The following is a 26,078-nucleotide window of genomic DNA, read 5'->3' on the forward strand; positions in this document are numbered from 1 at the left end:
CTCATTCAGTGCCTCAGCCTAGATTTTATTTTTGTCTCTTTTATCAGAATAAATCAGTGAAAGTAACTGTAGGTTCTCTCCAAACAATTATTCTAACCCTTGTTTGAGTAGCTGAAAAGATTTGTGTGTAACCAATTTATATATAGCTATAAATCAGTGAGTAAATCCTTGAGATGAATGACTATACAAGACTAGAATCTTCTGACAGTGTCTCTGGGGAAGCTGCAGCACTATTCACCCTGAGACAGAGGGATTAGCGCTCTGTTCCTGAGATTGCGGCAAGATTCTGAGTCCCCGCCCTTACCATGGCTACCACAGAATCTTTCCAAGTGGCCTCTATACCCAGAAAGATGCTCTGCCCCATCTATTCCCTGCATGAAGCAGCTCATTGTGGCAGAATCAGATGGCTCTAAGCCAGGCTTGGTTCATTCATGAGTACTGGTGAGAAACAAGGCGGGCCTGGTCTCCCTCCCAGGTGAGCAGGGACATGGAACACTCACCTTCTGCCTACACAGCCAGTCACAGCCCTTGAGTGAAGGCTGTTGTCTCACAGCAGAAGGTGGTGGGGGCCGAATGAGATGACTCTGTGTGTGGTTACCATGGCAACCAGGTACCATGTGGTAGCGTGGCCTCCCCCATAAGAGCAGCAAGACACAGACCCAGGATCCGTGTTTCCTGCTGAAGATCCCTGTCCCCCTTTTCCTGCCCAGCTCCATTACCCTTCAGTGCCTCCATTTTCCTTAGTAATTTACATGTCAAACTTGCTTGATCACTTTTATAGTAAGGATTCAGTTGCATCATCCCTTCTTTCCTCTTGATGGATATAACTATTTCTGAATGTTTCTTTGTGAACATCAAGGTGACAGCCTTGGGCATTAAGTAAACTTGATGCTATTTTTAACCACTAATGTCTCTAGTGACCTGTGGCTTTTTCTTAGAAGCTATTGAGGCCTCAATAAAGAAGGTGAGCAGTAGGTTCTATGCCAGTCATATAAGTTACTTTTTTTTTTTCAAGAAAAGAGGTTTTCAGAGGATTAATCTCCAAATCAGCTACCTTTTAATATATTTCCTGATAAGTCTTACTTTTGTACAAACATTTTTGTGTTGACTTTTAAAATTCTCACTGCCTTTATGGGAGAGCTGAATGGTAATAACCAGGGTTATCTTTGATCTAATTTGGAAAACTGCATTTGACGATGCAGTTTGGTAGCAGGTGGTTCTTGAGGATCGATTCTCTGTCTCCATTTTGTGTGTCATTCTCAGCATCATCCATCATTCCTGACCTCCTGACTGCTCTGCAGTGGCAGTGCCCCTGGAGAGGAGAAGGAGGCCCCATTAAGATGTGTGTTCCCAGAGTGTTGTCCACTTATCTTCCAGCAGGTTTTTTAACAGGAAGCAAGCCTTAAGATACGACAAAAGTGTGTATGTGTGGAGGTAGATAGGCACCCATTCAGGTGGGCAGACCTGATGTAGTGAGCCACTGGACCATCTATCTTTTTTCTTTTTCATTCCTTAACACTCATTTCCTCTTTACACTTCCTTGGGGTGATTAAGCTTTTTGTTCCTAGGGAAGGAAGGAGACAAGATACAACTCCAGAAAGGGAAAAGGAAGTAGGAAAGGAAAGAGAGTATTCTGAATGCAAAATTAGTCTGCATAATGGAGAAGGAAGAGAAGAGCCACCCAGTACCCTCAGCTTGATGCCCTTTTAATATGGGAGCATTTTCTGCTGGAGCACACAAGCTCTTACTTGGCTCTGCCTTCAGTCTGGCTTCAGGTGTGTCACAGTGAGCTGTACAAGTTGGAGGATGGCCTGGTCTCCTCAATTAATCATAAGATATCAGCTTTTCCCCAGTGTATTAGTCAGAGACTGTGGGTTCCAAGCCTCTCTAACCATGAAGAACCCCAAGGCTGCATGTCGCTAACTGTTCTCAGTCAGCAGAGTGTCAGCTGCCTCTTTGGGAGGACAGCTGCTACAGTCTGTCTCTAAAGTGGGTGGTCCAATGTAGCCCCTCCCTGACATGAAGTCCATGGGGCTTTGGGCAGTCCATGGCCTCACACAACTGGGAGGTCCCTGTGGCCACAACTATTTGTAATTAATGGGCATTGTGGCATTCACTTAGTGCCCACCAGAGAGCCAGCAAAATACATCTAGGATTCTAGGCTTTGCCCTCTGTTACAGGGTTTTGATTCAGTGCCCTTAGGTAAGCAGTCAGCTCTCCCATGCCCATGACTTAGGTCAGGGTGTGGTGCACCCGGGCAGCACATTAACAGGGAAGGGAGGGGCTGACTGCACCCCTGAAAATTTCATAGTACTGCTGAGAACAGGCAGAACTCTTCATTCAGTGCCTTAGCCTGGATTTTATTTTTTTTTATTGGAATAAATTAGTGAAAGTAACTATTGGTTTTCTCTCTAACAGAATTATTTCAACTTTTGTTTGAGTAACTGAAAAGATCTATATGTAACAGATTTATAAGTAGCTATAGACAACAGAGCAAAAACAAAGAGACGCATGGACCAGAAAGCACCCTTTCCTGAGCAGGTGGCCTCCGCGAACCTCCTGGCCTGGGACCCCGGCCCCCTTGTGGGTCCTTGACCATAGTGGTTTCTTTTTTGGTTATAGACCACATTAGGACATCTTAATTTCATGAGGAGAGGCAGGTTACTGCATTCAGATGCAGCCTGACTTCCAGAAGGCTGTTGTGTCTGGCACATGTGGGCTTGGCTGCAGGGAGATTCTTGGCACCAAGGCAGCTGAGGAGGGGCTGGGCTGGGGAAGGCAAAGGGCTTGAGGAGGGAAACGCTCTGAGTGCACAGCTGCAGCAACAGGGAAGATTGCGGCCTATGTAGAGCCTTCGAAAAAGGAAGAAACATTAGAAGCCCCTAATTCAGAGGACTTTTTCTTTTTAGGAAAATGGATAATGGAAGAACTTTTTGTAAAGAATACTGTTAATATTGCTACCTTAAGGCTCTCATAAGAAGTATGAGAAGTATGAGGACAGGAGTGGACTCCCAGCTCCTTGTAGGTGTCGCTGGCCTCAGGTGTTCCACCTGCCCCATCAACTCAAAGCGCAGCTTCCCCCATGGGCTGTGGTTCTCACCACTCACATCTAAGACCACAGGACAGAGGCCAGGGAAGGTGTCTGGAGTTCAGGGGAGACATTCCTCACTTAAGAACCAAAGACAATGGGGAGCCACAGTTTAGGACCAGGGGAAAGAGCTTTCTCCTCTTGACCATGGAATAGGTGAGGTGGGGCTGTGTGGCCCCAGTGCATGGAGAGCAGGGACAGCCTAGAGCACTCATAGCTGTGGCCAAATATACCCCAGGCAAGCCCTACAGTGCAGGAGGGTGGGATCTGTGGGGCTCAAAGAGGTATTAGGGGCCTACAAGGGGGGCTAGGGACCAAGAAATGTGAGCCCTGGAGCCAGCTAGGGACATAAAGGCTACCCTCAGGGGTCAGGAGGCTCCCAGAGCCCACTAAGATGGTCTTAGGTATGAAACTATGTTCTGTGACGTTACCTCTAATCAACTTCTTTCAAAAGATATCAGCCTTACCTCAGCTGACCTAAGGTAGAATGGGGGTGTGCTTGCACCACCACTAACCCCTCCAGAAAGACTTAAGGCAGGCTGTGCAGAGGGAAGCCCAGGCAGGTCTGTAGGTGGTCACTGCAAGCCACCTGCAGGAAAATGCACTTCTCAGAAGATGCCTCAACTCGTAACTTGTCAGGATCACTGCCATGACCTCCATGGACCATCCTGTTACCACCACATGGGCTCTGCTGTTTCAGCTCTCTAAGCCCCTGTAAACACTTGTGGGATTCTTGGTGGGGACTGGCCATGTGATCCTGAAACCACTGCCCTGCCGTCATAAACACAGGAGAGTAGAGGGTACATGGAGGACCTTTCACTCCTGGGCCAGCCCAGCCTGACCAGGCCTACAGGTCTTACGCAGACTTTGGGGGCGGCGCCAGCCACCAAGCGCCAAAGCCCACTAGATGTTTTATTTCAAATCAAGAATCATCATCAAATGAAGAAAGTGCCCTACATGGGCCCCTTGTGCCACCCATGTGCCCTGGAACCTCAGCTCCTGGCATTGCCACTCACTGTGCCCTGGGAGAGACCACTCTGGCACACTCAGCCCCTAGGGTATCTACTCCATGAGAAGGATTTTTCACTATACCTCAGCAGAGAGTGGCATAGAAATGGCCCAAAGTCACAGACTTGATATTTTTTTTAAGTGTGATTTTAGGGTTTTTTGAATAAGTAAAATGTACCATGGTTATAAAATATAAGCTTTAAAAGGACTTATATTCCTTTTAAATTAGCCAAAACCACCCTTCTCACCCACCCCTGAGCTCCTGTTCCCAGTTTCTCACTCATCCTTCAGTACAGTTAATACAGCTAGATGTTTGTTCCACAGAAGGGGGCCAGGCGGGACTCAAAGATCCCAGGCTTCCCTTTCTCACTTAGCATGTATCCTGGAGACTCTTCTATCATCACACAAAGAATTTTCCCCTTTCTTTTGTAGCTATAGGGAATTTCTATACCATATTTTATCTAACCAACCTCTACTGTGAGATATTGAGATTGATTTTTAACAGCAAAACATAAGAAACTGTCCTGCAGTGACTACTCATGGCACAGTGGGCTCAGAGCCAGCTGCCAAAGGCTACTTCTGTCTCTGCCATTTAGTGTGGTCTTGGGCAAGTCCCTTAACTTCTCTGTGCCTCAGTGTTGACTTCTATAAAATGGGAAAAACAAAGGACCTACCCACAAGGTTGTTGGGAGGTTTAAATATATTCAACTATAGAAGTTTCCAAGACAGCAAGGCTGGCACAGAGTAAGTACTATTTAAATGCTTGCCTTTCTGTTGCCACTACTATTATATGTCATTTTGTGTGTGCACAGAACACTATAGAGTAATAGACATGCACACACAAAACATTAGATGTCTGGCTTTAAAACAGAACAGAAATCTGGTCACTTGCTGACCTCTTTGGTGGAGATTGTCAGTGCAGATGTTGCTGAGCGTCACAATGGATCTCCTGAAGGATGACCTGCATTCCCCTATCCAGATTCTTAGCTTCTGTGAAATGCCACTCCAACTTTGGAAATGACCTGTCCATCAACCCTTCCTTAAAGCTGACACAAAGTCTTGACCTTCAGGCATAAGACTATGGGTCCTCAGGGCTTTTAGAGCAAACTAGCACGGAACCAGGCCATCTAGGCTGGAGACAGGGTGGTTATTTGCAGTGGTGAATGATATAGCACAAATGGTCTCATTCTTTTGGTGGCTTTGCACCCTCCATACTGGCACTTCCTAGCTCCCCTTTGGAGAAGCCCTGGCAAGTAGTCTCCTTTCTCTCCCCATTAGGCTTTCCTTGAAAAATAGAATTTATAGCACATTGGGCATTCAGTACAAGAGGCAAAAATAGGTCATAGGAGGACTTACGGTTTCTGTGGTTCAGTTCCAGAGAAGGAAAGAAGCAGCTCAAATACCTAGGAGTCTTGAGATGATTTTAGAAAGGTATGGGAATAAAATAACAGAACTGATGTGTGCTGGCAGAGCTGCCTCCAGGAGCAAGCACTGGGACCCTGGAACCACACTCAGAAGTCAAGGCCACGCATCAAAACAAGGGACAAAAAACAGATCCATGACAAAACAAACAATTGGTAGAAAAACAGATTACCTCAGTTACCTTGAGATCTATGTCATGTGTTTTATCAGGGACCTGGGCAGGAGAAGGGGAGAGACAATCAACAAGTCAGTGACAGCATTAGACTCAAGCTTATGAAGTTTGGCCATATTGCCTAGGATAGAGGGCGTGTGCCTCTTAGAGACCCCACCCAGTCTAAATTCAGTGGCCTGAGGTCCCATCCTCCATACAGGGCAACCCCCTCCTTGATAAACGGGCTAGCCATGGGCCATGCTCAGCTCCTCACAAGAAGGAAGGAGGGGAGTTCCTCCTGGCACTGTCCTGCATAGCATGGGAGCCAGCCGGGATGTGTCCATCACTGGCTTCATTTTGACTTTGCGTGTTGCTCTTCCCTTTGGAACTGGGTTCCTAAATATAGCTGGAGTCTGAATTGGCAAAGGTCGAGTTTGTCCTTTACAGGAGGACCAAAATTAGTCTGTCATTTGGCACCTAAATAAAGCAGCCAAACTGCCTTTGTACCAGCTTTGCAATTAGGAGGGACTGAAGTTGCAGCATTTTATTTGATAAGGAAATGTCTATGGAAGCAAAGCGGTACCTCTGAGCCCAAAATGCTGAGAAGAGAGGACACATGAATCCAGAGGGACATTCCTGTGTCATCATCAGACCTTCTCGTTCCTGAGTTAAGGTCAGCTTTGTTTCACGTGGTTTAAAATATGAATGTGGAAAAGAGAATCAATACTCCATGGAAATAGCACTCTGAGAGAACAGCAATGGTTACTCAGATTTTTTTGCAGGAAAAGAAAAATCTGTCCACAGTGCCTGGAGCTGGGTGAGCAGAGGGACTCCCCGGGGGCTGCAGAAAGATGTTATAATCAATTACCACATCATAACACTGATGTATGATAATTACTGAGTGTTTCTCCTGAGATAGTGCAGCATTTGGCTGGGATGCAGTTCTTTCATGGTCCACTGCCTGATTAATATGCAAATAATAGGCTGATTGCATGATGAATGCAGAAAATGAGTTCGCTGATAACGTGAGCACTGAAGCGGGAAGATGATAAATTACTTTTACTGACTGTCCTACATTAAGTACCCTTTCTCAACAATTTCATCACAAATTAAGTAAAGCAGTATGGAGAGATTAGGAGGATGTGTAAAATAATGTACCTTAATGGCTTTTCTAATACCATCTCATATAACGAAAATGTCACTTGGTTCTACTCAGTGTGGCCCTGGGCCCTTGTAAAGCTAGATAAGTTCACTCACCTGCACACTGGGTGCAAAGCTGGAAGCAGCCCTCCACACCACCAGCTGTGGTCAGCTACCAATTCTCTAAGGAACATTCCGTCACAGCCTAAACATCATCACTCATAGGCCAGGCTGACTGGCAGCATCATTGGGAGGGGACAGGCTGCTCTCAGGGCAGGCGCAGTGTCCTCTACACAGATGGACACATTCAAGCCTACCATGCGCCTGGGGGAAAGAAGCGTTTCTGAGCTGTAGGCCTACAAGACTCAGACAGAAAACAACATTTTAGACCACCTTTTAGCTCCTCTAACTCTAAGAAACATGGGAAAATTAATTCCACCATCAGAACAGTAGTGTGAGCTGCCTACTGAAGAGTGTGACTTGGTTGAGGGATGGGGAGGTTTGCCCAAAGCCAGAAATGAGCCCTGGAGAAAAAGAGAGGATGCACACATGCACACTCACCGTGATTAATCTTTGATTACAGCAGAGCAATTTAACTAGAGGGTTTGTTTTTTCCCATCTTAGTATTATATATTTAGACTGTTTGTATGACATACATTTTCTCTTAATGCACAGGGACGCGTTGATAAGTGTTCATACGCACAGCTGGCTCAGTAATAAAGTTATTGAAGGTAATTTGAAAGCATTATTTCTAAATCAGTGTGGTCTGGAAAAAAGCCGGAGCAGGGCAAACACTGTGCCCCTGAAGCAGGGCCAACTATGTCACCCAGTCTTGCCAGACTGCCATTTCACTACAAAAATTGAATTGTAATTTAAGCAGGGTTTTTAATTTTTAATATTAATATCTCCAAGCTCTGCTTTTGATGTGCATATTTTCTTAAGAGCTTATAAAAGATACACAAGAAAAACGAGCCCTGAGGGAAAGCAGACTCATACTCTGAGTCCCTGGCAGAGCCCCCTCCCGGCCCACAGGTGGGCTCTGGCCTGCTGCAGGGCCACATCACCTCTGTGACTTCTCCTCTTGTGTCTCCAATCAGTATAGGATTTCTAGGGTTGCTTTTCCCCAGTGTACTTTCCCAGCTTGGGGAGAAGGAAGGAGGAGAGCAAAAAACCATCTGGCTGGGAGGGAAGTTCTGGATCACACACATCATGATATCTCCTTAGAGAAGCTGAGTGAATTGACTTCCTGGCAGAGGCAGTGATTCTCTCTCTCTCTCCCCACCCCTAACCTGTGGCCAGTTGACAGAAGAACCAATCTTCCTGCACAGCCAGAGCCTTCCTGACCCTGGGACTTTTCCCTCCAGAGCTACTACCCCCAAAGCTCCCTGTGGAGGTGAACAGCCTGCCCTGTGGCTGCCAGAGCACAGGCTGGCGCCCATCTCCCACATGTGCACACACAGAGTGTCTGCTTCCCAAATGTCTCTGACACTTTGCCCACAGCCCCTTCCCCTACCTCTGACACAGCTGGCCACTTCTGTACCTGCTGAGCACTGCGTCTTCTGGCAGACATCCCCTCACTCAGGCCAGACCATACTGCACATCTGACTGGTCACTCTGCTGCCTGGCCTCCCTCAGATTCAAGTCCCACTTTCTTAGTCCCCAGCTCAGTCTTTCAGGTCAGGCCCTTCTTTCCCCAAGTCCCCTCATGCAGATCCCTACCCCCCAGGGCCAGCCTCGTCCATTCTCACCCTCACCTCCCCACCTGCCTCCAGCTCCAGCTTGACAAGTGCTATAAGCACCCACTGCCCCAGGCTTTTTGTTACAATGACCTGTTTACCAAGGTTAGTCTTCCCCTTTGGCTTCTAAGTTCTGGGACCACAAGGTCTGCCTGGATCACAACTGGGCCCCCATACCCTGGCACCACAATGTGGCACCACCCCCCCAGTACGTAGACGGCTTCCCTGTTATATGAAAGGCACGGGCCCCATCTTCAAGTGGCTAAGAAATCACATTTGGGCAGGTAAGATATAAACAGCACAAGTTAAATAACTTGCTTTCATTAAACAAGTGTTCTTTGTCAGTAAATAAAGTATTTTGGCTCCTATGTCATTGTAGCAGTTACTTAGGACTTTAGCTCTTACCGTATTCATTCTTCAGTTCTGGCAGAAGGAATGAGAGAGAGTGATCACTATTCTTCCACTTTACTGAAGAACTAAAGAGGGCCCAGGACAGAGGTCCCACCCAGGGCCCCCCTCCTAGCCTGGCTTTCCATTCCCAACCTTTTCTCATGTTACTCCTTTCTGCTATTGGAAAAGAAAGTGATTTGGTAGGTTTGTGTGGAGGTGTTCAGTGATTTAAGGCACCTGAGGCTGGGGAGGGACGTGCTGATTTGCAGTCCTGCCTCTGTGTGGGAGTGGGCCTTGGGAATTGGACCCACACACTCCCATGCAGGCCTCAGACACAGGTCCTCACCTTGGAAAAAAGGCCATTTTGCAGTCTGGCCACTTTGGTTGTTTTTCTGATATTCCTTAGTATGTTGCGAGATGACTCTCATTTCTTTTCTCAGTAGGAAAACTCCTAGTGACGTAGTAACAGGATGTGGGAAGCTCCTAAATATATCTATGACATCTATTAAAGTAGCCACGTTTTATGTCAAGCTCCTGCTAATTGGTCAAAATACCACTCAAAGAAGAAAATGCCACATTTTTATAATGGCCGTGCCTAAGTGACTAGAGAAAACACCAGAGCTCTGACACAGGCTGTGAGTACCTGCTGCTTGAGCATCAGCACAGCTGGGACCCAACAAGCCTATCAACACCACTGCTACCACCGAGGAAGGACTTGGTCAGAAATTTCAGAGCTGGTCATGCAAGCAGGTCTCATGTTACTGTGTGGTACAGGCCTCTCCACTATGTTACTTAAGATACAGAGGGTCAGATTAGCATTGCTATTCACTTTAGATGCAGAAAAACTCATTCTATCTAAACACGCTCTCTAGCCATAAGCCCCTGGTCTCTTCAGAGCACAGGGTAATAATACCTGTTCCAGTACAGGGTCTCTTCAGAGCCCTTGGGCAAGTCCTAATGTTTGGGGCAGGTTTGGTGTCCACATCTGGGTCTGTCCACCTGAACTCATTTGGGAAGCATTCTAGACTGTCAGGGTCACAGTGTTGTGGTTTCTGAAGCTATCGGTGCCACCAGCTAGAAGGCCCTCAGGCTAGGCAGGTCCTTCCAAGCCACCAGAGTTCTTGCTGGACCCAGGATACCCAACCCTCATACCCAAGAGCCTGCCACTTGGGCTTGCACCCTGTGCCACTCACCTCTGCTGAGGCCCTGTCCCTCCTCCAGGCATCCTCACTCATTCACACTTATATAAGCCAGGCCACGACCACCCTCCTCTCCCCGCTAACCTTCCTTCCTCCCACCCTTCCATACCCATCTGTCTTTATAGGCACTTGGAGTTTCCTGGCTTGGCATGGGCTCAAGCCTAAACTGTGGACATAATGAAAAGTGGTGCATCAGACCAGCCGCCAGTTAAATAATGTTTGGGTTCTTGTCAGAATGTCATGGAGTACCCTGTCATTTTGTTTCAGCAACTTGTCCTTCTGAACGTACAGTTCGCCTTATGGCATGCCAGCAGTAAAAATGTCACTTACAATAATTACTTTTTGGTGAAAATGCTTGCTGACTTCCTACCTTCAAGCTGTTTTTTACACAGTGGGGAGATAATAAGAAATGACTTTATCCTGACTGCTCAAATGAACACTAAATGGAATTTGAGTTATTATTACTACATATAGAGAGCTGGGTATGGAAATTAGAAGAGTGGATCGGATAAACTACAGAGAGATTTGTCTCTGAAAATTATGGCGGGTATGCATTTCCAATTGGCTTCTATTGAAAACTTAAGGCAGCTGTTGTTTGCCTGCTGTTTTTGGAATATAATATTTTTCATAATCCTTTTATAGTTCTTGAATGCCTTCTGTATCTCAGAGGGCCTTGAGTCACTATCTTTGGTTTCTGTAGCTTACTAACCAAGCTCCTCTTTTGCAAGATTCAATGCCTCACAAAAAAATTAATTCACATAGATCACTTTTTAAATGTAACACTTTACTATTGCTGTCAAAACTGGATGGATGGGAGTGGGTAGGGGCTTTTAAAATATGCAAATTACCCATTTTCAATTGTCCCAGTCCTGTAAGCTGCAGACTCCTGGACTGCAAGGTTTTATCTAATTTTTCCCTCATCCCCAATGCCTAGCAGAAAAGATAACAGAGCAGATACTTTAAAAATGTCTGAGTAAATGAATGAATGAAAGCAGGCTGTGATCCAGAACCCCTGTGAGTACGGGCAGACGGCAGGACGGATAGAAGCATCAAACCTTTCCACTCCTGCTATGCTTCCCATTCTTATTCCATCCATGTGACTTTGGCCACACTGAGTTGCCTGTCTGAACCTTGGTTTCCCTGCTGGGGACTGTGGGGTTATGTTTCTACCACAGGGCCATTAGGAGAAGTTGAGTGAAACCCTACGTAAATGCCCTCTGCACACCACTCCATTCTTACTTGGTATGAAACATGTTTTGGCTTCTTTTCCTTATCCCACTAGTAGATGGCTTTTTGTGACTTGTGGTTATGTTTTGAGATTTGCATGCTAATAGTTGGATGGTAGAAAAACTGTGTCCCAAAAGGCAGGCCCAGTCATTTCATCCCTGGCAGATACTCATGCAGGGTATGGGCACCACTAACTTCACGGAAGACTATCGAGAATGTAGACCATCCAGGTAGTTGCTGGCTGGCTGTCTCTGGGCACCATATCTTCTGTCACATGAAGGAAGTGACTGTGTAGTCTGTTTCACACTGGGAGACAGTTCTGAGGGTTAGATTTGTTCTTCCTGTACATCTTCATACAGTGCCTACAGACAGCAAGTACATGAAGAATGTCAGCCTAAATAGTGGCTCTCTTATGAATGGTGATGTGGTTGACTTTCTTCCCATGTTCTTCCTCCTTACCCCACGATGCCCTGCTGCCATGTGCCCTTTTGAGGAGCTCACTGGGTATCCACCACCCAGGCCTCTCTCCTCTCTCTGCACACCCCTCTGTCTCCTAAACTGTTCTTGACCAAGTATCTCTCTCCTTACCTCCTCCCACTCTTCAGTCCCAAACCTAGTTCTCACTGCCTTACTATTCTCTATTTCCTTCTCTGTGCTGTGCAATAGTAAACTGACTTTTACTTTTTAATATTAAGTTTACAATATTCCAAACAGGAAGAAAACTTTCAACAGGGGTGTCCAACCTCTTTTTTCTCTTCTGCATGTTGGAAGAATAAGAGTTATCTTGGGCTACACATTAATGTGGGCAAACACTAATGAAAACTGATGAGCAAAAAAAGAAAAAAAGGTCTGTGCATACTTTTTGTGTTGTCCAATACCATAGATAAGCAATAAAAGTCCTCACAAAATCAGCATGTAGCACATAGGCCACAGGTTGGGCACCCCTGCTAGAATAATCTCAATCTGCTAGAATAATGTAGTCAATGCCTACCTAACCATCACTCAACTTTAGGTCATAATTTAATCCCATGTTTTTAAAAGAAATAAGACATGGAAGATAGAGTTGAAGCTCCTCCCTAATTTCACAGCTCCTAGGAGTAGACTGCTGTATCTTAGACCTGCAGTATGCATGGTGACAGACCCTCACACTGTATGTAGTGTGTGCAGACTTCACACTTTGTGCAAACTTCATGTTCTATTTCTGTTATACACCCTGCTTTGGGGCTCCTCCTTAGGATATGGACACATGTGGCTACAGTTCTTATGTTCTTGCTGCTGTCTGTAACATAATAGTGTGTTATGGACACTGTTTCCAGTTTTTTGTTATTTCAGATGAGACCTTAGTAAACCTTCTATGTCCACTCAGATCTACAGAAGAAAAGTGATGCTGGTGCAGGACAGCCCTATCTTGGAGCAAACCTTTCCCTGGGTACCATTACACTGGGATTAAAACACAGACATCAGACATGGCCAGTTTCGAGACCCTGCACCGCCCAGCCGCTGGGTGGGGCCTCTCTCACTTCACTGACTTCCACCATGTCTCAAACCCACCAGCTACCCCAGGTTCAATACCTCCAAGTGTCTGGAATAATCTATATCCCTTCTCGCCATTCCTACTCCTGACTTAGCAGGCTAATTCCTGTTCATGCCTGAGATTCGCCTGAAATGTCCCTCTTCTAGGAGGTCTCTCTCATCCCTAGGCAGATGCCTCTGTTCCCCTGATGTGTACCACATTCTGTTTCCCACTAGAATATCCACCAGCCTGTATGTATTTCCTGTTCCATAGCTGTCTTCTCTGCGAGGTGCCACCTCCAAAGGGCAAAGCCACCTCTGATCTGTTCTCTGTTTGTTCTCAGTGGCCTAATAACATGCCTTCATTCATTCTTTCCGCTAGCACTTTTTTCCTAAGTAAGTTTTCACTAAAGTATAATTTATGTCTAGTAAAATTCACTCTTCACTCAGAACTGTTCTGGGTCTTCTTGGTCAAGATATAGAATAATTCCATCATCCCCAACTATTCCTTCATGTCCCTTTGCAGTCACTTCTGCCTCTCCCCTTGAGGACCCCCAGGCCTGTTTTCTGTCCCTATAGTTTTGCCTTTTCTGGAATGTCATCCACATGCATCACACAGGATGTAGCCCTTTGAGTCACACCAGTACCTCTGTCATGTGTCAGGAACTGTGGAGGAAGTTAACAGTCTATCCTGAGATGTATGTTGCATGTAGGCCTTTAGAGAAAGGAATGCTATACATACCAACACAATTTTGTAACTTTTTTTTTTTTTTTTTTTTTGCAGTGTTTGGCCAGGGCTGGGTTTGAACCCACCACCTCCATATGGAGCCGGTGCCCTACTCCTTTGAGCCACAGGCACCACCGCAATTTTGTAACTATTTTTTTAACATAAAAGTCAGACTGTGTTTACTTAGCACCAACTACGTGGCAGGTTCCTTTCTCATGACTACCCTGTCCACAGTTTTCAGGTGAGGAGATGGAGAGTTCTAAGAAGTTAAGAATCATATTCAAGTTAACACAGCTGGCTAGTAGAGGGAGCCCCTGTCCCCAAGTTCACTACCTTCATGCCATGCTCAGGACTCATCCTTTTTTTTTATTAATTATTATTTTTAATTACATGGAATGGAACAAAGCCTTGTTCTTTGAAAGAGCATTGTTTTAATCAGCTCCATTTACTAATTTATGGAAAAGAAATAGCAGTGTTTCTTTTCTGTTGACCATATTTCTTATTTCAAGACAGTGATTCAGTATGGGCAACCAACTGCCCCCTCACCCTTTGCACTGAGAGTGCCCCTGGTCTCCCTGGCCTCCCCTCCCTGACCAGCTGTGGTGCTCATTTCTGGGTTTGATTCTGGGTTAGTCCTGCCACTTGGACTGTGGTGCTTCCTGGATATAGCTGTCTAAAGAATGACTCCTCCTTCCAGCCATGATGTTTTGAGCTCGTGGATTTATGGTGTCTCCACAGGATCCATTTATGGTTGCATCTGTCCCTCTCTATCCAAAAAACGTAGACCTGAACCTACTTTCTGTGACCTGAGACCACAGATACATCTGTGCATGTGTGTGTCTGCTGGTGACTAATTTCCAGGAAGAGTGCTCCACTTCCCACTATTCTCTACATTTTAGACTCAGATTGAGAGTGCAGAAGCAGATACAAACCAGCTCCAGCAACTTGCCACAATATGTCCCTTCCACATGCCTGGATATTTCAGGGTTTTGTTCTCAGGGATTCTGCCTGTCTGTAGTTCAGGTCAGGAACGCAGGGGGGCACTGGTAAAGGGTGGTGAGTGCCTCTGTTTAGGGGTCCGTAGTGGCAAAAGTACATGTGAGGGGCTCATGGAGAATGCCTGGAAGACAGAGCTACACAGCCGATCAGCTCCTAGGTGAGGTCTGGCACCTCTGGCACCCAGAACAAAACAGGGAGGCGCTCCACAAGCCAGCACCATGCGGTTTGTTAGCCAGACAGCCATGATTTTGACCTTGCTATGGGTTAAAGGACACAAACCTGAGAAGAAATCTGTTTATCATGTGGGGAATTCATGCCATCCTTGACAGTATACAGTGAGCAAGATGGATGATCTGCCAAATTGGTCACTCGCATGGGTGAATCAGGGCGAATTTACAGTACAATCCCTTTGCTCCTTCAGATACAAAAATAACATTTACTGGGTTTTATATCTAGTTGTCTGGTGACCTCGGGGTGAGCAGAGAGAAGAAATCCGATTTGTAGGATGCATATTGCCTTAAAGATTTATATGGACCATTTTTGATTTTTATGTCTATGTCTTTTACATCTTTCACAAACCAGTTTGATTTTTTTTTTTTGAACCTGATTTCTTAGGTTGAGGACACAGCTTTATATGATGGTGGAATGTTGTACCAGTTCAGGATAATAAACTGGTTTATCACTTGAATTGCCATTATTTTATTTGGCATTTTGCTACTTCTAGGTATTAATATGAGATATTCCTATATTTGGAACATATTGGCAATAGATTATTATCCTGGATATAATGTTATATTGTAAATTGAAATTAAATTCCTACTGGGTGTTAGATTTTCTTTTTAGTCAGGTAACAAGTATTTAGGGTATCTACTACATGTGCTGACATTGACTGAGTGACCCCTGCTAGGGAGAAGCAGCAAGAGTAAGACCCTGCACTGCCCTCTGTGACATGCACAGGAGCCCACATGACATGGCACAGTCATGTCAGCACCATATGTCAGCCTCAGTGGGATGGGATTGAGAGATTGTGCCAAGACACTAAGGTAGACAAAAGGCAAATTTTGCCTTGTAGGTAGGACCTCAGTGCAAAGTCACTTCACACTTTCCCCTTGCACAGTCTTTCTCTGTATTTAGAAATTTTAAGATGGCCAGAGTCTTTATTCCAGGTGTCCCCAAATCGGAATCAAGCATATCTTGTGGCCGGGTGCAGTGGCTCACATCTATAATCCTAGCACTCTGGGAGGCTGAAACAGGTCGATTGCAAAAAACGAGATCCCGTCTCTACTAAAAACAGAAAAACTAGCCGAGTGTCATAGCAGGCATCTGTAGTCTCAGCTACACAGGAGGATCACTTGAGCCCAGGAGTTTGAAGTTGCTGTGAGCTATGACAGCATAGCACTCTAGCCTGGGACAACAAGAGTGAGACTGTCTCCAAATAAAAAAAAAAAAACCTATCTTGTCAGATTTTATGGGTTCTGCTAACAGAGGCCAGAAGGGACCACTACCAGTGGAGCACGAAGTAGCATATCCCACTAGGCACCTGCAGCGACACCAACCAGGCCAACCCCCTTCTTAAGACAGAGTATGGATCCTTGTTTGTGCACATTAGCCCAGGTGCTTCTGGTTATAGCGTGGTATAGACAAACATTTCAGAAGCAAACAGTACCAGCAAGCCCTAGGGTTTAGCACTGAACTCTAAAGTGGATGAGCCAAAGAGCAAACCAGATTCTCTGTCTGTTTGGTCCCCTCCATCTTCCTATAGAGTCAGGTGCTATGCAGACCCCTGGAAGTCACAGTAAAAATCAACCTGAGATCCTGCGACCCAGCCCTGGGCCACCATGGGGCCAGCAGCTGGGGTCTCAGGTTTCCCTTTACAGGTCTTTATAACTGCAGTGACTGCACATTGTGGGCAGCCCTCATTTAAAATAATCTGTCTATTCTATTTGTTCTAGAAAATATGGATAAAATAACTTCATAAGTTTTAACTAGCCAAGGTACTTCTGAATTAAGAGAATTACAACATTAAAACATGATTAATAGGACAGATATTTAACAGAATGCCTCTATAGAAAGCCTTCAGAAACCTTTCATTTAAACCCCTAGTTTTTCCTCTATTGATGTTATTTTTGTTTCTTTAATACAGAAAATTAGAGGCTACTCTCAGTCAAAAATCTATGAAACAATTCATTAAGATCCATAAAATACCATACTGTATACTTCTTGTACAGAGCATTTAATTAGTATTTCCTAGATAAGGAGAGTAGATGTACACAGTGAAAGACAGCTGTTTTCAGGCACAGTTTTTCATGTGCTTTAATTACAGAAAGCACTCCAAAGACCTCCGCCAGCTGCAGCCCTGCCCCTGAGTCCCCGATGAGTTCCAGTGAATCAGTGAAGAGTCTGACTGAGTTGGTCCAGCAGCCCTGTCCCCCCATTGACACCAGTAAGGACGGGAAACCACCAGAACCCAGCGACCCACCAGCACCAGACTCCCAGCCCACAACCCCACTGCCTCTCTCTGGACACTCGGCCCTCAGCATTCAAGAACTGGTAGCCATGTCTCCAGAGCTGGACACCTATGGCATAACCAAGAGGGTCAAGGAAGTGCTGACGGACAACAACCTCGGTAGGTGCTTGTCTCAAGTGCCAAGTCAGAAGGTGGCAAGGCACTCCCTGTTTGAGTTCTCAGGAACAGCAGGCAAAGGTCCTCAGGCTGAGCCAGCCAAAGGGTTTAAACTGTCAGAAGCTGCTACAAAGAACATGAGATGTTCTGTAGCTGTTAACACTGAGGGGCCCATATGGGTAGCTGGTTCTGCAGCCCCAGCCTCATCCCCCACAGGTCCCTTCCAGGACCCCTTGGAAGATGTGCATACATGTCAGGGTCCTTGTGTGTCTTATTTCTCCCAGAGATGAGAAAAAGGAAGCAGCTGAGTTCCAGTGACCTGAAAGCCTAAGGGTTAGGCCAGCTTGTCCAGTTCAGGCCCTTCTAACTCACTCTCTGGACAAGGCATTGTACAAAACAGAATAAGAGAAAAAGTAACATCAACTGAGAACATCCATAATTAATTCAGAAAAATAAAAATGTAGCTGTTGATTTTTTAAAAACAGCTATGTCCCATATGTTCATCAATTATTGACATGTGCAGGGATTCCTAGGCTTGAGGCAACCCTACTTTATAGTCTTGTCACAAGTCCAAGGAAGTAGGCCTGATAACATTGCTGCCCACTCTGTTATAGTAAGTGCCATCTGATGTAAATGTTGAAAATCACCTGAAGAAAATTCCTTTTTAAACACTGATAAATTGCAAAATCACAATTATGAGATCGCAAACAGTGAAATCTCATTCTTTGCTTTACCATACATGTCTCCATTGTTGCTTGAGTTTTGTCTCAGACTCTGTCTCAAAAAAAAAAAAAAAATACCAGCATCTCACTATGTTGCCCTCAATAGAGTGCTGTGGCGTCACAGCTCATAGCAATCTCAAACTTGAGCTTAAGAGGTTCTCGCTCCTCAGCCTCCCAAGTAGCTGGGACTACAGGCACCTGCCACAACGCCTGGCTATTTTTTTTGTTGCAGTCATCATTATTGTTTAGCAGCCCTGGGCCGGGTTCAAACCCGCCTGCCTTGGTATATGTTGCCAGCACCTTAACCACTGAGCTATGGGCGCCAAGCCATGTTGCTTGAGTTTTAGTTGATGGTCTTATTAGGTAAGGGTCTGTAGCAGGCGTCTTCAAACTGCAGCCTGCCTAGGACATTTATCTGGCCTTCCGGGTGTTTTTGCCGCCTCTTCCTGTCCTGTTTAGCAGCCAACTCGTCCTGGGGCCTGTAGTCCGTCCCTCCAACGGTCTGAGGGACAGTAAACTGGCCCCCTGTTTAAAAAGTTTGAGGACCCCTAGTCTGTAGCTTTCTTCAGGTTCTCAAATGGGTATTTAATCCAAAAACAATTAAGAGCTACAGCTAGGAAGACAGATAAATTTCCAATAATAATCACTTGGTTTTTTTCCTTCCATACAACTGGGAGTGTGGCCAAGTAAATATTAAGCAGATGTTCATATACAGAGGGTACCCAAAAAATATATACACATTTTAAGAAAGGAAAAAACTGCAGCCGGGCGCACTGGCTCATGCATGTAATCCTAGCATTCTGGGAGGCCAAGGCAGGTTAAGATCACCTGAGCTCAGGATTTCAAGACCACTCTGAGCCAAGAGCAAGACCTTGTCTCTAAAAGTAGCCAGGTATTGTGGCAGGTACCTGTACGTCCCAGCTACTCAGGAGGCTGAGGCAAGCATATTGCTTGAGCCCAAGATTTTGAAGTTGCTGTGAGCAATGACACCACTCTACTAAGGGCAACAAAATAAGACTCTATCTCGAAAAACTGTATTAAAATTGTAATATTCAAGTCATGTTTGATCTGCAGTTACAAGACATTAACAAGATACAATATGCAAGATAACAAATGCTATCAGTCTGTACTAGGTATTACAATTTTAATACAATGTTTTCCTTAAAATGTATATACATTTTTTTGGCACCCTCTGTATGGGTGCTTTCCTGAACACAATGAGCTTCTTTGAATCAAAAGAGATTAGTTTGCCAGGTTAGAATTAAGTAAAATACATTTAAAACAACCACAACAGAAAACCAGTAAGGACTTGGGGCATTTATAGACTAAAGTTTAGAAAGCAGAGAAACTGCAAGTTTAAAAATTCAGTAAATTTATCTTTTTTTTAATATTTTTTATTAGATCATAATTGTGTACATTAATTCTATCATAGGATACAGTGTGTTGCTTCCATATACAGTTTGAAAAACTCCCATCCAACTAACATAGCCATCATGTCTTTATCATAATTGTTGTGTTAAGACATTTATATTGAGGTGTGATCCCCACAATATCATTCTCTTCACCCATCCTCCCCCCTCCCCTCCCCTCTCTCTCCCCTTTCCCCGTTTCTTGGACTAGTAAATTTATCTTTTAAGTCAAAATGACAGATATAAAAAAAATTTCTCAAATCTGAAGCTTCACACACAGTAAGCTTTTACTTGGAGATCTGCTTTTTACAAACCAGTGCCATGTCATGTCATTCTGCAGCTTCCCTGTGAGCACAGGTGGGGTGTTTCCATGTCAGCAATGAAGCATGTGAGCCATGTGCCTGGGGTTTCCCTGTTCTGTGCACTTTATACTGGCCTCTCTAATCCCAGTTTCCATTTCCACCTAAGTCCTGCTCATTCAAGTTCTTGCATCAGGTCAGTCAGGTTAGGACTGATTCTAATTTGTACCTTTAAAAGTGGTGGCCCTCTTAACTGGCAGCTGAAAGCCTCTCGGAGAAGTGAACCTTTCTTTTTAAGCCCCTGACAAACACCACCAACTTAATGCTGCTGTGCTCTCCAGAGCGAAATGCCCTCTGGTCAGCCTGTGAAATAGGCTGCCTGCCACCCCTGCCTAGGAGAAGAAAAGGTATCAGGGAAGGGGTTTTGATCCATTTTGAGCTACATTTAGCAAAGGCAGCTTAGACTGCAGGGGAGACATTAGAATTGGCAGTGGCCTGCCTTTCAGAAACAGAGCTGAAGAGCACCCTCTCCTCCTCTTTCCTGCTGCGACCCTGGGTCAAGTGCCCTGTGTTCTCAGCAAGACATGATGACCTTGCTAATCGTAAAAGGAGATGCAGGCAGCCCTCTAATTTTAAGGTTATACAAAAGAGGTCTCCTGTTGCTGCTACCTGGCCTCCTGAGCTTTGGCTTAGAGATTTTACCGTGTCTTGAAAAATGCCCTGGTATATCCAGGTCTCAGTTCACCCAAAGGTCTGGAAGCTCTTTGGAGAGAAACATCATTTGTTTGTGGAAGCAGCATACAAGAGCCAGTGGAGTTTGGTAGAAGTCTCATTGAAGAACTACTTCTACAAAATGTTTGCTCTAAGCCAGGACCCAGCTAGCCTGATTCTGGGCCTTTAAACTCATGTGTCTGATTTTAACCTTGACACGTTCTTGTCCTATTAGATTTCTGGCTCTTGGTGACATCACTCCATTCTGTTCTCTCTCTAGGTCAGCGCTTATTTGGGGAGACCATCTTAGGGCTCACCCAAGGCTCTGTCTCTGACCTCCTTGCCCGCCCAAAGCCCTGGCATAAACTCAGTCTGAAGGGACGGGAGCCCTTTGTCCGGATGCAGCTGTGGCTGAATGACCCCAACAATGTGGAGAAGCTAATGGACATGAAACGGATGGAGAAAAAAGGTAACCCTCTCCCCGACTCTGCCCTGCAAACTGCATTCTCATTTACAAAAAGCTGGGGGGGTTTCAGTCTTTCACACACAACTGAGGAGGGACTGACCTGTGACAGAGGACAGTAAGACAGGATGAAAAATTTTTTGACAATTGTCAGTTAATGAGTACCTAAGAGGACTGGGAAGATCTGTAATTTCCTTCCAGCAGCCTAAAGATTTCTTTAGCATCGGGAGCATTTTTTAACCAACACCACCATTTATCACTGGGTAGTAGTTCATTTGGTTGCTATCTTTTGTCTTGTGGGGGGCTGGGTGTGGTATTACACTGACTACACGTGTACCATGTGCCAGAGGCTCTCATGTGTTATCAAAGGAGAGAATTAAGAAATGCATCTTGTAGATCAGGAAACTTAGGTTCAGAGAAGTTAGTTGCCTCCACCAAGGTCACCCAGCCTGGAAAGTGGTAGAGAAAATTCCTGACAGAATAGGATTTGCTTTTATTTTCTAATCTCTAGTGCAACGGTTGTCAACCTGTGAGTTGCGACCCACAGGAACTATATTAAAGGGCCACAGCATTAGGAAGGTTGAGAACCACTGCTCTAGGGGAATGGCCTCCCCAGAGGACTAACTCCAGATGTACCCATGCCATCTCAAATGCTGATTAGCATTCTTCTTGCAGCACCTTGGTGGTGGAAAGCCAAGTCCACTTGGCTTTGTGTTTGTAGTTCCTTCCTAGCCTTGGTCCTCTTTAGGGAGTCTGCCCCTCCCCCCTTGGGGACCCACAGACCTTGGGTCACCTGCTGTACTGGGAAGCTTATTGGGCAGCCCAATTGGATCCCTAGGTGCAGAGATTGGACACAGCTGCCTGACCCTTCTTAGCCTGACCCTAAGAAGCTGTGACTGCCCTCCCTGATCAGCTGAAGCAGAGCCCCTTAACTAAGAGCAGGCATCACAAGCACTCAGTGGCTCTGCCTGGCCCCACCCACAGAACAGCTGAGCCCAGGCTCTTGACCTCAGTTCACAAGGAGGTTCCAGCTGAGCATCAGTGTTCTTGCCCAACCAGGAAAGGGCCAGAGACCTTGCTTCCAGGAACCCTGTGGGCCTCAGCCCTTACATAATAATGGAGACATCCACTTTCTGGGTTCTGTACTTGCTGTTTGTACTGTACTGAGGCTTCTTAGTCCACATAACTATACCTAGTGTCAGTGTTATTATCTGTTAACAGTGAGGGTCAGGCAATCATGGAAACTCCCTGATTCCATCAGCTGGTGTAGGTAGGGAGCAGGAACTCAAACTCAGGGCTGCCTTCAAAGCTGGCACTCCTAAGTATATATTCACTGCCATATGCTGAGAGCCTGCCACATAGGGATCCAAGGGCTCTGCTGCTGCCTACTCAAGGGCCCCTCAGGTGTGTAGACCCTGGGTGTGACCCAGGCCATGCCTCTTAGGCAGCTCCTGGCAGTACTACAAGCTTGGTGACCTGGTGCCACATCACTCACCTACCCACCCCCAGCCAAAGATTCTTTACCTTCTTATTACGGGAAATTTCAAACAGAAGTGGAGAGAATGGCATCATTAATCAGTGTATCCGCGGCCGAGGTTCTACCATTATCAGTACTCACCCAAGCACCTTAAGTTTCCTCCACTCTGGCAAGAGGCAGCCCAGCACTTGGAGCCTGGTGGGGCTGCTGCCTTCAGCACCTGGGCATCAGGAGAGAGGCAGCCCTGACTTTACCACTCCCTGGCGTACTCTCATCCCAGGCACCAGTAGAATGGACCTCAGTCCCCCAAATCCGTCTTCAGGGACCTCCCTGACCACCACTTCTTCCCCCTGCACGGGCTCTGGGCTCCATCTTGTGTTACAAAAGAGTCATTGCTTCCACTGAGGCCCCAAAAGCAGCTGTGGACCCACTCACTGCCTTCTCTCCACTGTTGGGGGGCTGTTCCCAGGAGCTGCTCCCTAAACAGGCTGTCCTCAGCCCAACCTGGCCTATCAGACATGACGGTGGGCACCCATAGCCCAATCTCTCTGCAGTGCCCATGCTCAGCAGCCTCTGGTCACCTGCCCAGCAGGAGGGAACCAGAGAGAATCTCATTCCAGGCTCATTTCTTGTTGGCCTTTGAGGATCCTCTATTATAATAATTTCCTATGAAGAAGACTCACCTTCTCAATTGTTGCCTGATTCTAATAATAAAATAGCCACTTAGTTAAATAACTGCCTCACCTAAGTTAGTAAATCTGCAAAATGAGGATAGTAATGCTAAGTTTCCAGGTTGGAAGGATTAGAAAGAAGGTAGGTAGTATAACAACTACATGAACAAATGTTCAGTAAAAGAGTGTTTTTAAAATAATTTATATTCCTATAACATAAGTTATGCGCCCCCCCAGCATAGTCTAGAATAAAAATGCAGCAACAGGTCATCTAGACCGTGTGATCCACATATACACTATGCTTCCTGCTCTCCCAGAAAGTGTCTCTTTTCTTCTCCCATTAGTTCTCACCCATTATTATTCCTGCCCTTATTTCTTTCTTTCTTATAAACCTTCTCTACCCTAGTGTACCCTCTGTTTCTACGTTCCTTTCATGAGATGGCCCTTGAACCAACCTCTTTTCACAAACACATGAGCATACACATTGACACACACACAAACAGTACCTTGGCCCTGGTGGCTACAGATGGACCCTGGTAATCAGTAGTCTTCTCCTTTGACATTTATTTGAGACTTCAACAGCCATGCCGCTGCTGTGTGTCTCTTTAGCCTGCTGTGGGTCCCATAGATCCAGCTTCCATGCACGTTCCTGGCTGCAGCCCAGCAGGGCAGGCAGAGGAAGATCAGCCCCCATCTGGCGAAGCAGGTTGTACTGCCCTTAGCAGACCAAGATCAGACCTCAGTTCTGTCATTTACTGGTTGTGTGACCTCGGGTGAATTATTTAACCTCTCTGAGCTTCAGTTTCTTAAGAACTAAATGGTAACCATCAACTGCTGCTTCTCTTGACTATGACATGCCATTTGAAGGAAACATTTTTCTAATATCAGTTATTAAGAACTTTTAAAGAATTTTCAGACCATATTCAGAGCCATATGAATGATTTATTTGCTAAGGAAATCAGAGTGGTTTTTAACTGGAAGCACAGCTGGCAGTTACTGGCACACAGCAAAGAGGAACAGGTGCAATACAGAGAGTGCCCCAGAACCTGAGACCCAGCATTCTCCTCCCACAGCTCACCAGTGCACCTGGCACAGCCCAAGGAGCAGGCCCCACACACTGAGGCTCTGCACCTGTCTCTGTTTCCATAGCCTCCCTCTACCCCCTAACCCCCAGCACAAAGACAAATTGCTAAGCTCTATGCCCTACTTCCGCCACTTCCCCACCCGCTTCCCATCTCTAGCATCCACCAGCCCCCTGCTCACTCACTGTTTGTCTTGACTGTGGCTCAGGAATCACTGCCTTCCTCCATACATCACATCTTGCCCTTTGCCCCACTACCCAGCTCAGCACACATGTGCACATATGCACGTACACATACATACACATGTGCATTTTAACTATGCTGTTCTGTATCTCTGGCCTTCCACATGCTGTTCCCACTTTTTAAATACCCTTTTGCCATTTTCTACCCTGTTGCCTATTTTTTCTGGTTAACCCATCCTTATACTTTAAGATTCAGTTTGTTTATTTATTTATTTATTTTTAGATAGAATCTACTCTATTATCCTAAGTAGAGTGCCATGGTGTCATCATAGCTCACAGCAACCTCAAACTCTTAGGCTCAAGCAATTCCTTTCCCTCAGCCTCCCAAGTAGCTGGGTCAACAGGCTCCTGCCAAAATGCCTGGCTAGTTTTTCTATTGTTAGTAGAGACAGGGTCTTGCTCTTGGCTCAGGCTGGTCTCAAACTCCTGAGACCAAGCAATCCTCCCACAGTGCTGGGATTATAGGTGTGAGCCATCGCACCCGGCCCAAGATTCAGTTTAAGTGTCCTCTCTTCTGAGAAACCCCCTCCTTAGCCTCTGTGCTGGCCTCTATCCTATTGCTCTCTGAACTATTAGGTTGTGCAGGGACACATGGGGACTTTACATTCCATGACAGCAGATCCTTGGTGAGCATGTGCTGGGCGACAAAATGGTTCTAGCCCAAGTGTTGAGATGTTCTCCACAAAGGTCACTATAGGCTGATGCTGTGCTGTCACGCTAGTGGGGATTAGGGATTTGGGCTGGTCTCACAGCTGGGCCTTGACCTTAGTCTGGTGTCTTTCCCTCCCTAGCCTACATGAAGCGGAGGCACAGCTCAGTAAGTGACAGCCAGCCCTGTGAGCCCCCCTCTGTTGGCACCGACTACAGCCAGGGTGCCAGCCCCCAGCCCCAACATCAGCTGAAGAAACCCCGAGTAGTGCTGGCCCCCGAAGAAAAAGAAGCCCTGAAACGAGCATATCAGCAAAAGCCATACCCGTCACCAAAAACCATCGAAGACCTCGCCACCCAGCTCAACCTGAAAACCAGCACCGTCATCAACTGGTTCCACAACTACAGGTATAGCCCTGCCGTATACCCAGTAAGGCCTAGCTCCAAAAGGGCGACTGGTCTATACCGAGGAGAGTGGCAATCCGTGGCACATGGGAATGACACTCTGGAACAGAACTGGGGCTTTGGTCAGTTCATTGGTTCTTTGCATTGTTTCATTGGAGTTTTTACCTCCAAAGATATAAAGCCAAATCCCTTTTAATCCCCATCACATACTTAGAGAGATCTACACTCACCAGGAACAGGAAAAAGTCACCTCTTATTACCGTTTATTAAGAAAGAGTGTAGGTAGGTGTTCTTGGTTTCCTAGTAATGAACATTTACTTCCTAGTTGTTGTTGTTTTTTTTTTTTTTTTAATGCTTTCTGGGGTCTTTTATAGTATTACCTTCCAAATTTTTTTGATTAGTTTTGTAATTAGATAAAAGTTGGTGAGTTAATGAGATTTCTTGAGCATCTCCTAGATCTCAAGCATTTTAGCCAAAGTTAAATATCACTTGCTCCTCACAGTTGTGGAAAGGTTATCGTATTATGCTCATTCTAGACATGGAAAAATATAAAACTCCGAGAAGGATTGAGTAAGTTGCCCAAGTAGGTAAAGGCCCAGTGCTCTCCTGGTAGAACAAAGTGAACTAGGAAGAAACATTTCAAGTAGATAATGGAAATCCCTGGAAAGATAATGAATTCGTGACCATAGCTATAATCATACTCCCTGCTGTTAGAAATCAAGAATCT

General features: G+C 45.7%; 1 protein-coding gene across 5 annotated transcripts in view; it reads left to right on the forward strand.

The window, feature by feature from the left end:
* The window catches only part of CUX1 (cut like homeobox 1), a 372,158-nt gene that overhangs the window by 313,643 nt on the left and 32,437 nt on the right, over window positions 1-26,078 (forward strand). For 3 of the 5 annotated variants that reach the window (XM_023515707.1, XM_023515706.1, XM_023515708.1), the window contains 3 exons: window positions 16,923-17,225; window positions 20,644-20,832; window positions 25,090-25,354. The exons of the other annotated variants lie outside the window; for them this stretch is intronic. In XM_023515707.1, the coding sequence (XP_023371475.1) occupies window positions 16,923-17,225; window positions 20,644-20,832; window positions 25,090-25,354 (757 nt within the window). The remainder of the gene's footprint in view (window positions 1-16,922; window positions 17,226-20,643; window positions 20,833-25,089; window positions 25,355-26,078) is intronic. 5 annotated transcript variants of the gene reach the window in all.

Source organism: Otolemur garnettii, unplaced genomic scaffold, assembly GCF_000181295.1.
Source record: "Otolemur garnettii isolate 467f Iridium unplaced genomic scaffold, OtoGar3 scaffold00077, whole genome shotgun sequence".
In the NCBI taxonomy this organism is placed as follows: domain Eukaryota; kingdom Metazoa; phylum Chordata; class Mammalia; order Primates; family Galagidae; genus Otolemur; species Otolemur garnettii.